This window comes from Bos indicus x Bos taurus, chromosome 28 (assembly GCF_003369695.1).
Source record: "Bos indicus x Bos taurus breed Angus x Brahman F1 hybrid chromosome 28, Bos_hybrid_MaternalHap_v2.0, whole genome shotgun sequence".
In the NCBI taxonomy this organism is placed as follows: Eukaryota; Metazoa; Chordata; class Mammalia; order Artiodactyla; family Bovidae; genus Bos; species Bos indicus x Bos taurus.
Window position 1 is genome coordinate 18,216,288 of NC_040103.1, and position 15,137 is coordinate 18,231,424.

Below are 15,137 nucleotides of genomic sequence, written 5' to 3' on the forward strand. Positions count from 1 at the left end.
TGAAGATGTTTATTGTACAGCTCTTCTGTGTATTCTTGCCACCTCTTCTTAATATCTTCTGCTTCTGTTAGGTCTATACCATTTCTGTCCTTTATTGAACCCATTTTTGCATGAAATGTTCCCTTGGTATCTCTAATTTTCTTGAAGAGATCTCTAGTCTTTCCCTTTCTATTGTTTTCCTCTATTTCTTTGCACTGGTCGCTGAGGAAGGCTTTCTTATCTCTCCTTGCTATTCTTTGGAATTCTGCATTCTAATGAGTGTATCTTTCCTTTTCTCCTTTGCCTTTCACTTCTCTTTTCACAGCTAGTTGTAAGGGCTCCTCAGACAGCCATTTTGCCTTTTTTGCTTTTCTTTTTCTTGGCGATGGTTTTGTTCACTGCCTGTACAAAGTCATGAACCTCCATCCATAGTTCTTCAGGCACTCTGTTAGATCTAATCCCTTGAACCTATTTGTTACTTCCACTGTATAATCGCAAGGGATTTGATTTAGGTCATACCTGAATGGTCTAGTGGTTTTCCCTACTTCCTTCAATTTAAGTCTGAATTTGTAACAAGGAATTCATGTTCTGAGCCACAGTCAGCTCCTGGTCTTGTTTTTACTGACTGTATAGAGCTTCTCCATCTTTGGCTGCAAAGTACATATTCAATCTGATTACAGTATTGACCATCTGGTGATGTCCATGTGTAGAGTATTCTCTAGTGTTGTTGGAAGAAGGTGTTTGGTATGACCAGTGTGTTCTCTTGGCAAAACTCCATTAGCCTTTGCCCTGCTTCATTTTGTACTCCAAGGCCAAATTTGCCTATTTTACTCCAGGTATCTCTTGATGTCCTACTTTTGCATTCCAGTCCTCTATAATGAAAAGGATGTCTTTCGAGGGTGTTAGTTCTAGAAGGTTGTTGGTCTTCACAGAACCATTCAACTTCAGCTTCTTCAGCATTACTGGTTGGGGCACAGACTTTTATTACTGTGATATTGAATGGTTTGCCTTGGAAACAAACAGAGATCATCCTGTCATTTTTGAGATTGCACCAAAGTACTGCATTATGGACTCTTTTGTTGACTATGATGGTTATTCCATTTCTTCTAAGGGATTCTTGCTCACAGTAGTAGATATAATGGTCATCTGAATGAAATTCACCCATTCCCTTCCATTTTAGTTCAGATTCCTAAAATGTCGATGTTCACTCTTGCCACCTCCTGTTTGACCACTTCCAACTTGCCTTCATTCATGGACCTAACATTCCAGGTGCACACCAGGAGAACCTCGAGACTGAGCCAGACCTGCCTTTGAGTGTTTGTTTCCTGTGGAGGTACGGGTCAGCAGTGGGACAGGTGCTCTGGGAGCAACCTGGGTATGGCATATGGCATAAGCCCTCTTGGAGGAGGTCGACATTAACCCCATCATAGAGCCACTAGAACTTACACAGGACTGGGGAAACAGACTCTTGGAGGGTACAAACAAAACCCTGTGAGCACCAGGACTCAGGAGAAGGGAGCAGTGACCCCATAAGAGACTGACCCAGACTTGCCCATGAGTGTCCAAGAGTCCTACTTAGTTTGACTTATTTTCTTGAGCTGGCATTAGCGCCTTGCTCATGGTCCAGCAGATGGTAACCTTTCCCTACTTCCATTTTTCCTTCAGCCGTACCAATCTGCTTGTTGATTCTTGCCTTAACAGTAGGTTAACCGCCCTATCCAATAATTCCTTTCTACAAACTTCCATGACAACTCATCTCCTTTAAATTTGAATGGTATAAAATTAAACTCCTATAGCCTGTTGAATAAATTGACTTCTACTTATTTCTTCTAGATTTGAAAAATCTTTTTGTGATATATTCTGACATCAAAGATATTCATAGTATGTAATTGTACACTGCTTAATTCATCATTTTAGTAGTAAAAAGATACAAAGGCCTTCTGCACTTGTTGAAAAATTGCTATGTACAAGTTGTCATACCCCCTGTGGATCTCTCACAGCACTTAAAATCAGATGCATAATCTTATTATTGTGATTGTTCTTTTATAGTACCCATCATTGTTTTATGTTTTAATCTTTTCAACTGATTTGTTAAGTTCGTTGATGGTAGGTAGAAACTGTTATAAGTGTCTGTATACAGATATATTTATTATATATACTCATGCTCAGTCACTCAGTCACGCCTGACTCTTTGCGAACCCATGGACTGTAGCCTGCCGGATCCTGTCAATGGAATTTTTAAGGCAAGAATACTGGAATGGGTTGCCATTTCCTTCTCCAGGGGATCTTCCCGACCCAAGGATCAAATCTGTGTGTCCTACATTGGTAAGTGGATTCTTTACCACTGAGCTACCTGGGAAGACTGGTTATGTATATATATGAGGCAGGCAAATTTAAGCAGTAAGCCATACCAATAGTCTCTTATAGTTGATCCCACCAACTAAACTGTGCACTTCTCAAGAATACGTATTTTTTTAATTTTATAAACTCCGAGTTTTATTAGAAGGACAATAAGAATATGGACATATGTTAAGTATCTTTTAAATTTTTGTTCATGGGTTTCCCTCATGGCTCAGCAGTAAAGAATCTTCCTGGAATGCAGGAGTCAGAGGTTCAATTGGCAACCCATTTTAGTATTTTTGCCTGGGAAATCCCATGGACAGAGGAGCCTGGTGGGCTACAGTCCCTGGGGTCGAAAGAGTTGGACATGACTTAGCAACTAAACAACACGACAAATAAATTGTCATGCACTGTAATTCCAGTATGCTCTCATCAAGCATAAAGTGAAAATGAGGCAGGAGTTATCCTTTCTTTTAAAATGATACATCTGTATGTATGTACACATATCACACACACAAGTACCAGCTCTTTCTTCTCATTCCTCTTTTTTGTTCCTATATTTCCTATATATTCCTATATTTGTTACATGCTACGTGTCAAGTTATAAAAACAATGGAAGAACATATGCCAGGCCCTGGGCTATGCGTTACATGCATTATCTTATTTAATAATCACAATTATCCTAGGGCAAGTCTTCTACATTACATTTGTTTAGTGGGGTCACTATGAGAACTATTTAAGGATTAAATGAGTTAAGTCACATGCTTAGCATAATACTTTACACATAATAAATACATAATCATTCTCCCTCATTATTATCATGACAGGGTTAAAAGTCAAATAAGACATGCTCCCTGCCCTTGAAAAATCTAGCTTGGGGTAGGTAGAATTTTAAAATGGCTTCCAAGATTTCCTGCCCTATTAATATGACATCATGCCCATGACTATATCATAGTCAAGAGATTTTTCCAAATGTGATTAAGCTTACTAATCAGTAGACCTTGAATTAATCAAAAGAGAGATTATCCTGATGTGCTATATCTAACTACATGAGCCCTTAAAAAGCAACTTTCTCTAGCTGATTGGACAGAGAGATTCAAATCCTCCTGAAGGAGAATTTGGATGTGTCAGGTTTAATGAGCTACTGCTGACTTTGAAGACTGAGGGTCCACATATAGGGAATGGAGAGTGACCCCTGGCCAATTAACAAGCATGAGGAATGGAATTCTGATGACAATCTGAAAAAGACTGGAAGCAGATTTTCCCAAGAGCATCTAGATTACAGTCCAGCCTGGCTGACACCTTGATATGAGTTTTGTGGTATCCTAAGCAGAGAACCCACTGAAACTCATACAGATTTCTAATTTAAAGAAAGGTGAATTACAATATATTTAAAGTGATGAAAGCGAAGAACCTACAACCAAGAATACTTTACCCAGCAAGACTCTTGTTCAGATTTGATGGACAAATTAAAAGCCTTCCAGACAAGCAAAAGTTAAGAGAATTCAGCACCACCAAACCAGCTTTTCAACAAATGCCAAAGGAACTTCTTCAGGCAGGAACCACAAAAGAAGGGAAAGACCCACACAGAATAAACCGAAGACAATTAAGAAAATGATAAGAGAATCATACATATAAACAATTCCTTAAGTATAAATGGATTAAATGCATCAACCAAAAGATCTATAGACAGGCTGGGCAGATGAAAACACACATGCATGTATGGACTTCCATTTACCACATCACTCTATCTAATCACCTAAATTGTATGTAATTATTTTATATTAAGTTAATCATGTTTCCATCATGGCTTGCAATTGTAATTATCTTTAATTTTTGTCTGGCTATTGGTGTAAAAACTGATAAACATCTTTTACTATTGTGATTATACAAATATTATTCACTTTTAGAAAAGGCAGAGGAACCAGAGATCAAATTGCCAACATCCGCTGGATCATGGAAAAAGCAAGAGAGTTCCAGAAAAACATCTATTTCTGCTTTATTGACTATGCCAAAGCCTTTGACTGTGTGGATCACAATCAACTGTGGAAAATCCTGAAAGAGATGGGAATACCAGACCACCTGACCTGCCTCTTGAGAAACCTATATGCAGGTCAGGAAGCAACAGTTAGAACTGGACATGGAACAACAGACTGGTTCCAAATAGGAAAAGGAGTACGTCAAGGCTGTATATTGTCACCCTGCTTATTTAACTTCTATGCAGAGTACATCATGAGAAACGCTGGCTGGAAGAAGCAGAAGCTGGAATCAAGATTGCCAGGAGAAATATCAATAACCTCAGATATGCAGATGTTACCACCCTTATGGCAGAAAATGAAGAGGAACTAAAAATCCTCTTGATGAAAGTGAAAGTGGAGAGTGAAAAGGTTGGCTTAAAACTCAACATTCAGAAAACTAAGATCATGGCATCTGGTCCCATCACTTCATGGCAAATAGATGGGAAAACAGTGGAAACAGTGTCAGACTTTATTTTTTGGGCTCCAAAATCATTGCAGATGGTGACTGCAGCCATGAAATTAAAAGACACTTACTCCTTGGAAGGAAAGTTATGACCAACCTAGATAGCATATTCAAAAGCAGAGACATTACTTTGCCAACAAAGGTCCGTCTAGTCAAGGCTATGGTTTTTCCAGTTGTCATGTATGGATGTAAGAGTTGGGCTGTGAAGAAGGCTGAGCGCCGAAAAATTGATGCTTTTGAACTGTGGTGTTGGAGAAGACTCTTGAGAGTCCCTTGGACTGCACGGAGATCCAACCAGCCCATTCTGAAGGAGATCAGCCCTGGGTCTTCTTTGGAAGGAATGATGCTAAAGGTGAAACTCCAGTGCTTTGGGCACCTCATGCGAAGAGTTGACTCATTGGAAAAGACTCTGATGCTGCGAGGGATTGGGGGCAGGAGAAGAAGGGGACGACAGAGGATGAGATGATTCGATGGCATCACCAACTTGATGGACGTGAGTTTGAGTGAACTCCGGGAGTTGGTGATGGACAGGGAGGCCTGGCATGCTGCGATTCATGGGGTCACAGAGTCGGACACAACTGAGCGACTGAACTGAACTGAACTGAACATTGTATTAACAGTCAAGAGAAAATAACAGAATTCTATATCACTAAAACTACGATTTCGTGGAAAAAAACTGTAATCATTTTTTAAAATCCAGATGCATATCAGAATTATTTTGGAATTTTTGAAAAATACAAATGCCCAAGTATTGCTTTTATTCTCCAAAGCTCTAGATTTGTTTCTAATGAGCATCCATGTTTAAAAACAACTGGACTATATGATGGTTTTTTACTTTTATCTCGTTTGTTTTACTTTTTCTATTTCATATTGTTTTACCGTTTCATTTAGCTTATGTTTTCCAATTTCTCTTTTTATTTTTTTGCTGTTGTTCTTTCTCAAGCCTGTATCAAGCATAGTAGAAAAGCTTTTGCACACATACATATATATAAATGGTATGTATAATATATATATTTTAGAAAACTTGTGAATGTTTGCCTGGCTAAAAAAATTTATGACATATTGATTCCACTTGTTGTACTTAGTATGAATAGAATGCCAGATTTCTAATTTATATTTACTCAAAACTTTGATATAGTTCCATGTATTTTACATCTATTATTACTGCTAAAAGACTAGAAAGTTTATTATCTTCATGATTAAAAAAAAAATTGAATGAGGCTGGAAACATCTAATCCAATTCCGAGAATATAAAGAAATGCTATGTTGTAAAACAAAACAAAACAAAACAAAACGAAACAGGAAATTAACATGTGATATAGTATTATTAACTAAATTACAGATTTTGTTCAAATTTCACAAAATTTTATGCTAGTATCCATTATTTGTTTTCATACCTTCCTTATTCAAGATTCCACATTGTATTTAACTGCATTGAGCAGCTGCAGCTGCACCCAATAAATTCTGATAAATTTTATTTTTGTTGTTACAAATATTTTCTGATTTTCAGGTCTACTATATCCTTCTACTTTTCTGTATATTCATTCTATTTATTTTTGAGAATTTTATATTGAAACTCCAACTGAAATATTCTATAAGGGTGTATCTATAGCTTCTTAGATACACCCATCATTTAAAAGTGGACACTTAATTTCTAAATACCTATGGTTTTTAAAGTATCTTTGATATTAATTTCTCATTTTGATATTAATTTCTTATGTAAATGCTTTCTTCTCTGCAATCACACTCTGTTTTTTTAGTCTTCTAACTTTATTGAGGCTTTCAAGGGCTAAGTCAAAGATCCCTCTTGGTAAATGTCACATAGAACTTGAAAATATGCGGCTTACTTTCAAATATCTTCGATATTGATTTCTAAACATAATTCTACAGCGTTAAGAGAACACACTCTGTATGATTTCAATACCTGTAGACCATGGAAGTTTTGCACCTTAAGTCCATAGATATGTTTCAGTGTCTTATAGTCTATTGGAATTTGAATAGAATTTGTATCCTACTATTGTGTGAAACAGAGAAGGCAATGGCACCCCACTCCAGTCCTTTTGCCTAGAAAATCCCATGGAGGGAGGAGCCTGGTAGGCTGCTGTCTACCAGTTCTACCCCAGTTCATGGGGTCGCTAGAGTCGGACACGACTAAGCGACTTCACTTTCACGCATTGGAGAAGGAAATGGCAACCCACTCCAGTGTTCTTGCCTGGAGAATCCCAGGGACGGGAAGCCTGGTTGGCTGCTGTCTATGGGGTCGCACAGAGTCGGACACGACTGAAGCGACACAGCAGCAGCAGCAGTGCAGCAGCAGCATTGTGTGAGTTGTATAAAGCTTAAAAATGTTGAATTGGTTCATGACGATTTTCAGGTCTATTACATCCTACTTTTCTGTATATTCATTCTATTTATTTTTAAGGATTTGATATTGAAACTCCAACTAAAATTTTAAGGTATCTACTTAAAAAAAATAAGTATAAGATGTAGTGGAACTACATGTTACTCTGTTCTGTATTTTCCAAGCCTCCTTCTGTAAAGGTATTACCATACTTTCATAATTTAAAATATAAAAAGAGAAAAAATAAAGAAATGCTAGATAATGAAAAGGATTTTAAGTTGATGATAATGTGTTATGCAGAAGCAGCACATAACATTAATATGTAGGGGAACACAAAATACAAACAAGGACTCAGGCTATAAATGGAGTATACATAGAGCACAAAGGAAGGAGTGTAAGGGCACAAAGCCTTTGTGAACTTAGTGGTGCTACTACTTGGAAAAATGAATAAAATCTGCTGACTGTGGGTTGAGAGGAGAATGTGTGAAGAGGAGAGGAAAGATATTCTAGATAAAGAGAGGACAGCACAGATTGTTGAGGCCGTGTCCAAAGATGAGGACTATAGGAGGAGAGCACCGAGTAGGCCACGGTCGTTCCTGTAAATTGGGAAAGGTTTGGACTTTAACTCTGCTAGCACTGGCAGCACATTTTTAAAGAATCTTTTAAAATTAATTGGAAATATCTGGATTGAAGACTTGACAGAGTACAGACACATATGTATGTATGTATATATAGATATATATATTTCTATTTCTACATGTAATAAATATAAAATAAATATTTTAATACTTAAGATTAATAGATGGATAACTTAATACTTTTTCTCCCCTGTAAAATTAAAATCACTCCAACTAATTAAGCTGAAAACATGTTTCTAAACTGGCTAAATTCAACAAAAATACATCCATTCACAAAACCAAATTTTGTTTTCTTTTGAGTAAATAAAAATAAAATATATCCTGATACAACACTCAGGAAAGTATCCATTTTCAACAAAATTATCTATTTGGATATCTTGAAACATGTTTATGACAAAGCATAATTATGTATATATATCTTTTCAATATTTCTCTCCTTTAGTAGTTAACATTAAGAGATTACCACCTCTCTCAAAGCAAATTGCTGCCATTTAAAACACAAGTTTAGCAAGATAGGAGATGATTTTGCCTATCAAACACACCAAGATTGGTATTTTTCCTATCTTGAGATAAATAAAAATGTTGGTTACTATTTCTCTAATAGTTAAAGTTATGTTATTTGAACATTCAGGTACTTTGTTCATTTGAGTACATTTCTTAGCACCAGCTGCTGGGTATGTCTTTTCTCTGTTTACCCTGATTTCACAACACTGTTTACTTCTATCAGTTTAGACTAGAGGACATACCTAAAGGAAAAAGTCCAGAAAATGTTTTCATGAATCAGTCTTTTAAAGTATAGAAGTTTTAATCACATGACCTTGGTTTATCAATTTCTAATAGTTAAATATATATATGTGCATAATTAATACTTTTTAATCCAGAATCCTGACCCACATTAAAAAGGTAAAAATTATAAACAATGCCAATTATACAAATATGCCACAGAAAATAACATTCTACAATATTTTCAAATGAAATCTTGTTTTTAAAAATTCAAAAAATTCTTGTTTTTAGGAATTCAAAATTCCTAGTATTAACCAAGAATAAGCACGATACAGAAGAGACCATTTTCATTATAATTATTACTAGCAACAATGCAGTTACACATGTGTAAGCATTTAAAAAGAGGAGTGTCTTTGAAATGTAAATGCAAAAAGTCAACTCTACTTACATCGTAAGTTTAAGACCAATAGAACACTGAAGACAACTATGAGAATATAAAAGGTCACGAAAGTTTAAATACTGTGTGATACTTCACTCTTTAAAAAGACAGTTTTGACAAATTCTAACCACAGGGACAAATATTTTTCCTGCCAAACCACTTCTCTCATTCATGGTGCAGCATTTTACCTCTATCTAGTACGGTTGTTCCTTGTTCATGGTAACACAGGTGACTGCATTCAAATGGCATTTACCATAAATTGCACCGAACTGCCCTATAATTTCATTTGGACTGAATTAATTAACTTCTCAGTAGGTGGCTGAGGTACTGAACATAAGCCTAAAGAAATATTTGACTGCTTAACCTACCTTCTATGAATTGTCTCTAAATCAAGGCAGCTTCCATTTTAATAAACAGTACCAGGTAAAATATATTTAGTAAGACCTAAAGGGTAAAGATAAGGCATTTATAATAAATGGATTTAGTTTTCCACAAGCATGCATGTCCATTTAAAAGAAGTCAGGGGGCACGGCAGACAGTTAGGATTTAACAAAACTAATCAAGAGTTGGCATGCCTGATATTTTGAAAGTCTGTTTACCTTAGGAGGTATGCATTTATATTAACAAAATGCCTTCTCTGTCCTTGCAAGATTTTTAATAAAAAGCTCACTACTTTGTAGCAATTAAAATACTACTTTAATGCTGTTTTAAGTAATTTATATCTCAGGGCTTGAAATGTAAATCTAATTTTTAAAGATATTATCAGATCATCTGTATTATAATATCATAAAATACCTATTCTATTTATGATTCTCCAATTATAACATTATTAATATATGACAGTGAACTCTTTGTTTCAAATTTACAGTCTTCATATATCAAGAAGCAAATTAAAAGGACAAACAAGGAATGTGAAAAGTCAGCTCATAAAAAGCTGAAATGTTTTTTATTACGTGGCATATTTTTCTCTGTCATAAACTTCCAGTTTAGGAAAATGAGAAAACAAATAGTTCTTTTGGCAAACTCCTTGAAAAAGTGTTTAACTCAGTATTTTTAGATTTTTTTTTAACTGTGGAAGAAAGAAAAGGAGGGAGGAAGAGAGGGATGAAAGGAGCCCCAACTTTGTATCATACCTTTTGCTGGGAATGGAGAGTGGGAAGAACTAACACTTAATGAGCAGTAGCTCAGAAGTACAGCTTAAGACTTCAACCCGATTTTAAAGGCTTTGTAACATATAGAAAGATGGGACCCCAGAAACAGTCTGAATAATTTTGGGGGAGATGGCCCTTGGTCAGGCTTCATCTAAATGGTTCTAGGAAGAAAGGCTTCAGCCTTATTTCAAAGTGCCCACTGAGGGCACAACTGCTAGGTAATTTCTCTAAGAACAAATTCTGGTTTCTGTACCATTTGAATCCTTCTTGATAATAATATGCATAAGGAGAAACAACAAGAATATAATTTGGAAGTTTTAAAACTGGTTTATTCTAAGGAAGGCTTTAACTTAACAAAAAAAGAATGCGTAGATGTCAGTTTCAGAAACAATTTTTCCTGCACATCTTCTAGCTTAGTAATTTAGTGGCAACAAGAGTCATTAATGCTGTCAAAAACAGCAGTGAGGTTTAAAAATAAAAATTCAAACAATAATATCCTTCACATTTTTAATATGTCATTTACTGAATTGGCAATCACAACTGAGATTTATGACAGCCTTCTAGTTAGAAAAAACAAATGAATCGTACCTTTTTAGGTTTTCATTGTCTCTAAATTTTATCAGGCAAGCATATAGGATTTCCTCCTCATCAAATGCTGTGTCTGTCCTGGTGTCTCCAGTCACAAGAGACCTTTTGTACTACTACTCCCTTGAGTCCCAATTCTTACTAGGAGTCCTGGGCAAACACAAAAGTAACCTGGCAGTTACATCATGCTACATAAATGAGAAAAGACTCTGCTATCTAAAAATAATGAAGGGATCCATTTAAATTAATGTTATTTTTTGTGAAGTAGTCATTTTACTTTGTAATAACGTAATTCTGATTCAAATAGAGTTCTTATGAGCTTTAAAAAATCTCTAGAGATTATATACAAGGCAGTAATTTAATTCTTATATTTTCATTTCTTACAATGATATTTGAGATTTTTAGTGCTGCTGCTGACAGCTTACGGAAACTGTTTTATTTGGAAATTCTGATTTTTAAAACTGTCCAGCTCTTATTTATAAGAAGCATAATTATTAAGAAAAAGGTTTTTTTTGTTCCTTTAAGGTATTCATTCTTTTGCTATTTATTCCTCACTTGATTTCATAATTCTGTTTGTGTCACTATGATTAGTTGCTATGGAAATTACCTCCTATGGAAATGATTCCAATGTCATTATTGTAATAATATGACTTTAATGACAAATATCAATAGCAGACACAAACCCCTGCTAGGAAAAGGAAATCTAAATAATATTTTTAGAAGGATTAATTCTGAAATTATCACGGCCAAATTTTCTGGTATTTTTAATAGGTCATCTGCTTTTTAAATAAGTATTAAATGAATTTTAAGGTGTTAACAGCTACTCATTTCCCCAAATGCCAACGTCACAATGGAAATTAATACCATGCATAGAAAAGTGGAAGTAAAGAACATTTCATCTACCTGTTACCTAAACTTAAAAAATGTTTTGCTTTACATATGAAAGGTAATGTCAATAGCATTTCAGGGATCATCAAGGAAACAACTTTGAATAACACATTACATATTCCCTTTAAAGATGAAGAATTTAATATTCCAAAATTTATCCCAGGAATTTGAAAGGTCAGTCAACTAGTGAGTAAAACAATAGATGAGAGCCAGTGGACTATTAGATGAGAATTCCAGAATGCTAAGAAGAAATCTTCTTGGGTGGATTCTATAATTTGTGGTTTGAATGAAACTTTTGAAACATTCCATTAGGATTAAAATTCTCACAATGAGAATATGGCTCTCATTTAACACATTTTAAATTACTAGACAATCTCTCCCCAAAGAAATTTTAATGCTTTCTTCTGCCTAGTGCTTGTTCACCATCTAGTACTAATTTAGGAATAAATTAACCCTTCCAACAATTGAGATATTGTCTAGAAACTGCCTCTTATGCTCTGCTAGAGAAATAATTCTGAAAATTATAAAAGAGAAATCCATTTCCTAATTATAAAATATTTTTATACCTATTAATTATTGATTTAAATCACTATCATATTTACCTACATAATTCATATCACTATATCTACAGTGCTTCTGAATTAAGCTTCACAGTTATAGATTTTTAAATGTTTTGCACATTAAGGGTTTTCTATACTTGCGTCCACCACCATGATCTAGGGTCCAAAATGTCTTTGATAGTTTTCTGCCTTGGAGCTGGTACTGGCTTGGCTTCAATACTGGTTTTAGTGTCTGTGTGTTCACCATCAGTTGAACTACTTTTCCTGGCAGGAAGAAGTTTTCGAGGAGCAGCCACCGGTTTCTGTAAGTGATGCATTGGGGTTGACAGTTTGGTATCCAAAGGCGAGGTCTGAGATACACTTGTTTTTTCCCAGTTGCCCTGAACCAATTGATTTTTGTTGCTCTCTGTTTTTAAGTTGAATGGCACTTTATCAGAAGGAGGAAGGGGAGCTCGTCTCTTTTTCCCTTTCTCTTCATGTAACTGCTTGCTTGCAGGAGATAATACCTTTTTCAGTGTGGCCCAAGAAGGAGATGAGGCTTCTTCATGCTGGCCAATTAGGAACTCTCCATTTGTCTCTTCAATTGTTTTTTGTATTATACCAGTTAAACTTTCAAGTTTCATAGGTGAATCAATGCCTGTAATAATTATTAGAAAAAATCCATGGAACAAATTCTGAAGCAGTAAACCCTTTACCCAAGGACGTTATTCCACTATGTTATCTATATAATAGTTATCCAAACCAGACCAGGATAAGTTTTTTTTTTTTTTAATATGTTTACTTGTAAAAATAACCATACTAATGGAACCAGAAAATAAGATCATGTACTGCATGCATGCACACACACACATACACACACATGCATAAGTATATTCCTAAATATACGTGGAAAATCCAGTTTTCAAAGGAGTTGAGCATCATCAGAATTTTTTTGAATTCTGCAGATTAAGTATTTATTAAATAACTTTGGTTGGGTTTAAAATCTATTCTGACTTATAGGTAAGAGTGGATTCCCTTTTATAAACCCCTGATAGGTAAACTAGGAAAATGTAACTGGATTAGTATTCCTTCCTGTAGACCAGCAAAGTCTTTGTAATAGGGAAAAAATCCAAAACAAAACCCCCATGGAAACAGAGTGAAGCCTTAATACCACTTTGGTGATTTTCCTTGGGAAAAATGGGAGACATTTATGTCAATTACATGATATTTTCAAATGTGTAAGCTCAAATGTTTCATTTTAAATCCAACATTTAAAGGTATACGTAAGTGTAGGAACACTGGTGGTAAAATACACTAGAATTTAGCACTGATTTGTGCTTGTTCACAACACTGCTCACTGAGGCAATCACACAAAGATAAATAAATACACTTCAAACTGTGGGGAAAATGGAATATTTATGAGTCTAGAAATCTAAAATTTTCCAAAGTATTAAACTTAACCAATTTTTTTGCCTGAGAGGAAAACTTCCATTTATTAATATTCATTTATCAACACTACTTTAAAACAAATTTAATAAAATATGGAAAAAATTACTGAACATAATTACATTTTAAAACGTCAAGGTTTATATCTTCAGAATTTTCATCAGCTACTCAGCTAATATTTATTTTCAGTGTACCCTTATTCATTTTGAAGTCTTAACATTTTTGTTTGATCTTAAGCATTCAAACTATGAAAAATGTGTATTCATTAATTTTGTATTAATTCATCTTTTAAACATGAGTTTCTTAGTCTATAATCGTAGTCTTTTTTCATTCATTTTTGACTGTGGCTTGAAAATTTTAGCATTTTAATGTCAATAGAATAAGCTGCTTGTTTGAGGACAATGTCGTTTTTGTTACCCTGAAGCTTAGAAAAGACAAACCTCACTTACTCATATCATGATAGACTGAGGTTGCCTCTTTTGTCAAGAACAAAGGTGGTTTCCGTGGTGACATAATCTCAATTTTCATAAGTTCTTCACAACAATGCTTCCATTGGCCTAAGAAAGAAAAAGGTAGGCTAGTTTAAAACAAATGTGAAATATATATTTAATTTTTAACAGATTATCAACACGTTTTTTGCTTTGAAAAAATAAGTGAATTCATGAAGTATTAGCTTAAAGAAGTTATAAAAACCTAGTACTACCCATTATTTCTAAGTCTAGGCACAAATGTACTCTATTTTAAATATAAATCTCTATGAACAGATATTAAGCTAAGTTCTGTAGGCTACTAAATACTATATTACTTCTCTAAATGGTCAATAACTAAAATGTTTATGGTAAAAGTTTGTGTAAGTTCTCTTAAATATTATATAAAAACATTCAGTATTTAAAACAGTTGAAAAGTAAAGATTAACTGAAATATAGTTAACTTGAAGGAAGCAAAAAAATATATAAGTAGTATTTCTCAGAAAATGATTTTAATTTTGAAAATTTTAATTAAGAAATAAGAATTGCTTACAAAAAATTCCTTTAAGATGATAATCATGCCCTCCTAAAAATCAGGAAAACTAGAAAAATGCTGTATTTTCATTTTATTTTGGGTACATAAAAACCTGTTACTATAAAGACAGATCATTCAAAATTCTAACTGGATGCGATGGACTTGAGTTTGAGTAGGCTCCGGGCGTTGGTGATGGACAGGGAAGCCTGGCATGCTGCACTCCATGGGGTCACAAAGAGTCGGATATGACTGAACTGAAATGAATTTATTTTAGGAAGGACACTTTAAAGCCATTAGGCATTCAAAATAATACTCAATAATAAAAATACTCTTGAGTAAGTTGTTTTAATATTTAAAATTGAAAAGTGTGGACCACAATAATTTTTCTTGTAATTACGGTTTACTATGTTCATCTCAAAATAAAATTCTCAGATTTATTTCTCCTGAGTGGATATAAAAAAATATTTAGCCTTTCCATCTTTATTGTGGACTTGTATGCTGAGTTTTGCCATTCTTACATGCTATTTTACATTAGCAAAGAAGTAAATGTAATAAACATGTGCCTTTTTATACTGATTTATGATC

General features: G+C 34.5%; 1 protein-coding gene across 3 annotated transcripts in view; it reads right to left on the reverse strand.

Annotated features, from left to right (window-relative positions):
• Window positions 1-7,863: 7,863 nt before the first annotated feature.
• The window catches only part of RTKN2 (rhotekin 2), a 113,391-nt gene continuing 106,117 nt past the window's right edge, over window positions 7,864-15,137 (reverse strand). For all 3 annotated transcript variants that reach the window (XM_027530703.1, XM_027530705.1, XM_027530704.1), the window contains 2 exons: window positions 14,000-14,107; window positions 7,864-12,762 (listed from right to left, as the gene is read on the reverse strand). In XM_027530703.1, coding sequence (XP_027386504.1) covers window positions 12,257-12,762; window positions 14,000-14,107 — 614 coding nt within the window. In that variant the 3' untranslated portion in view covers window positions 7,864-12,256. The remainder of the gene's footprint in view (window positions 12,763-13,999; window positions 14,108-15,137) is intronic.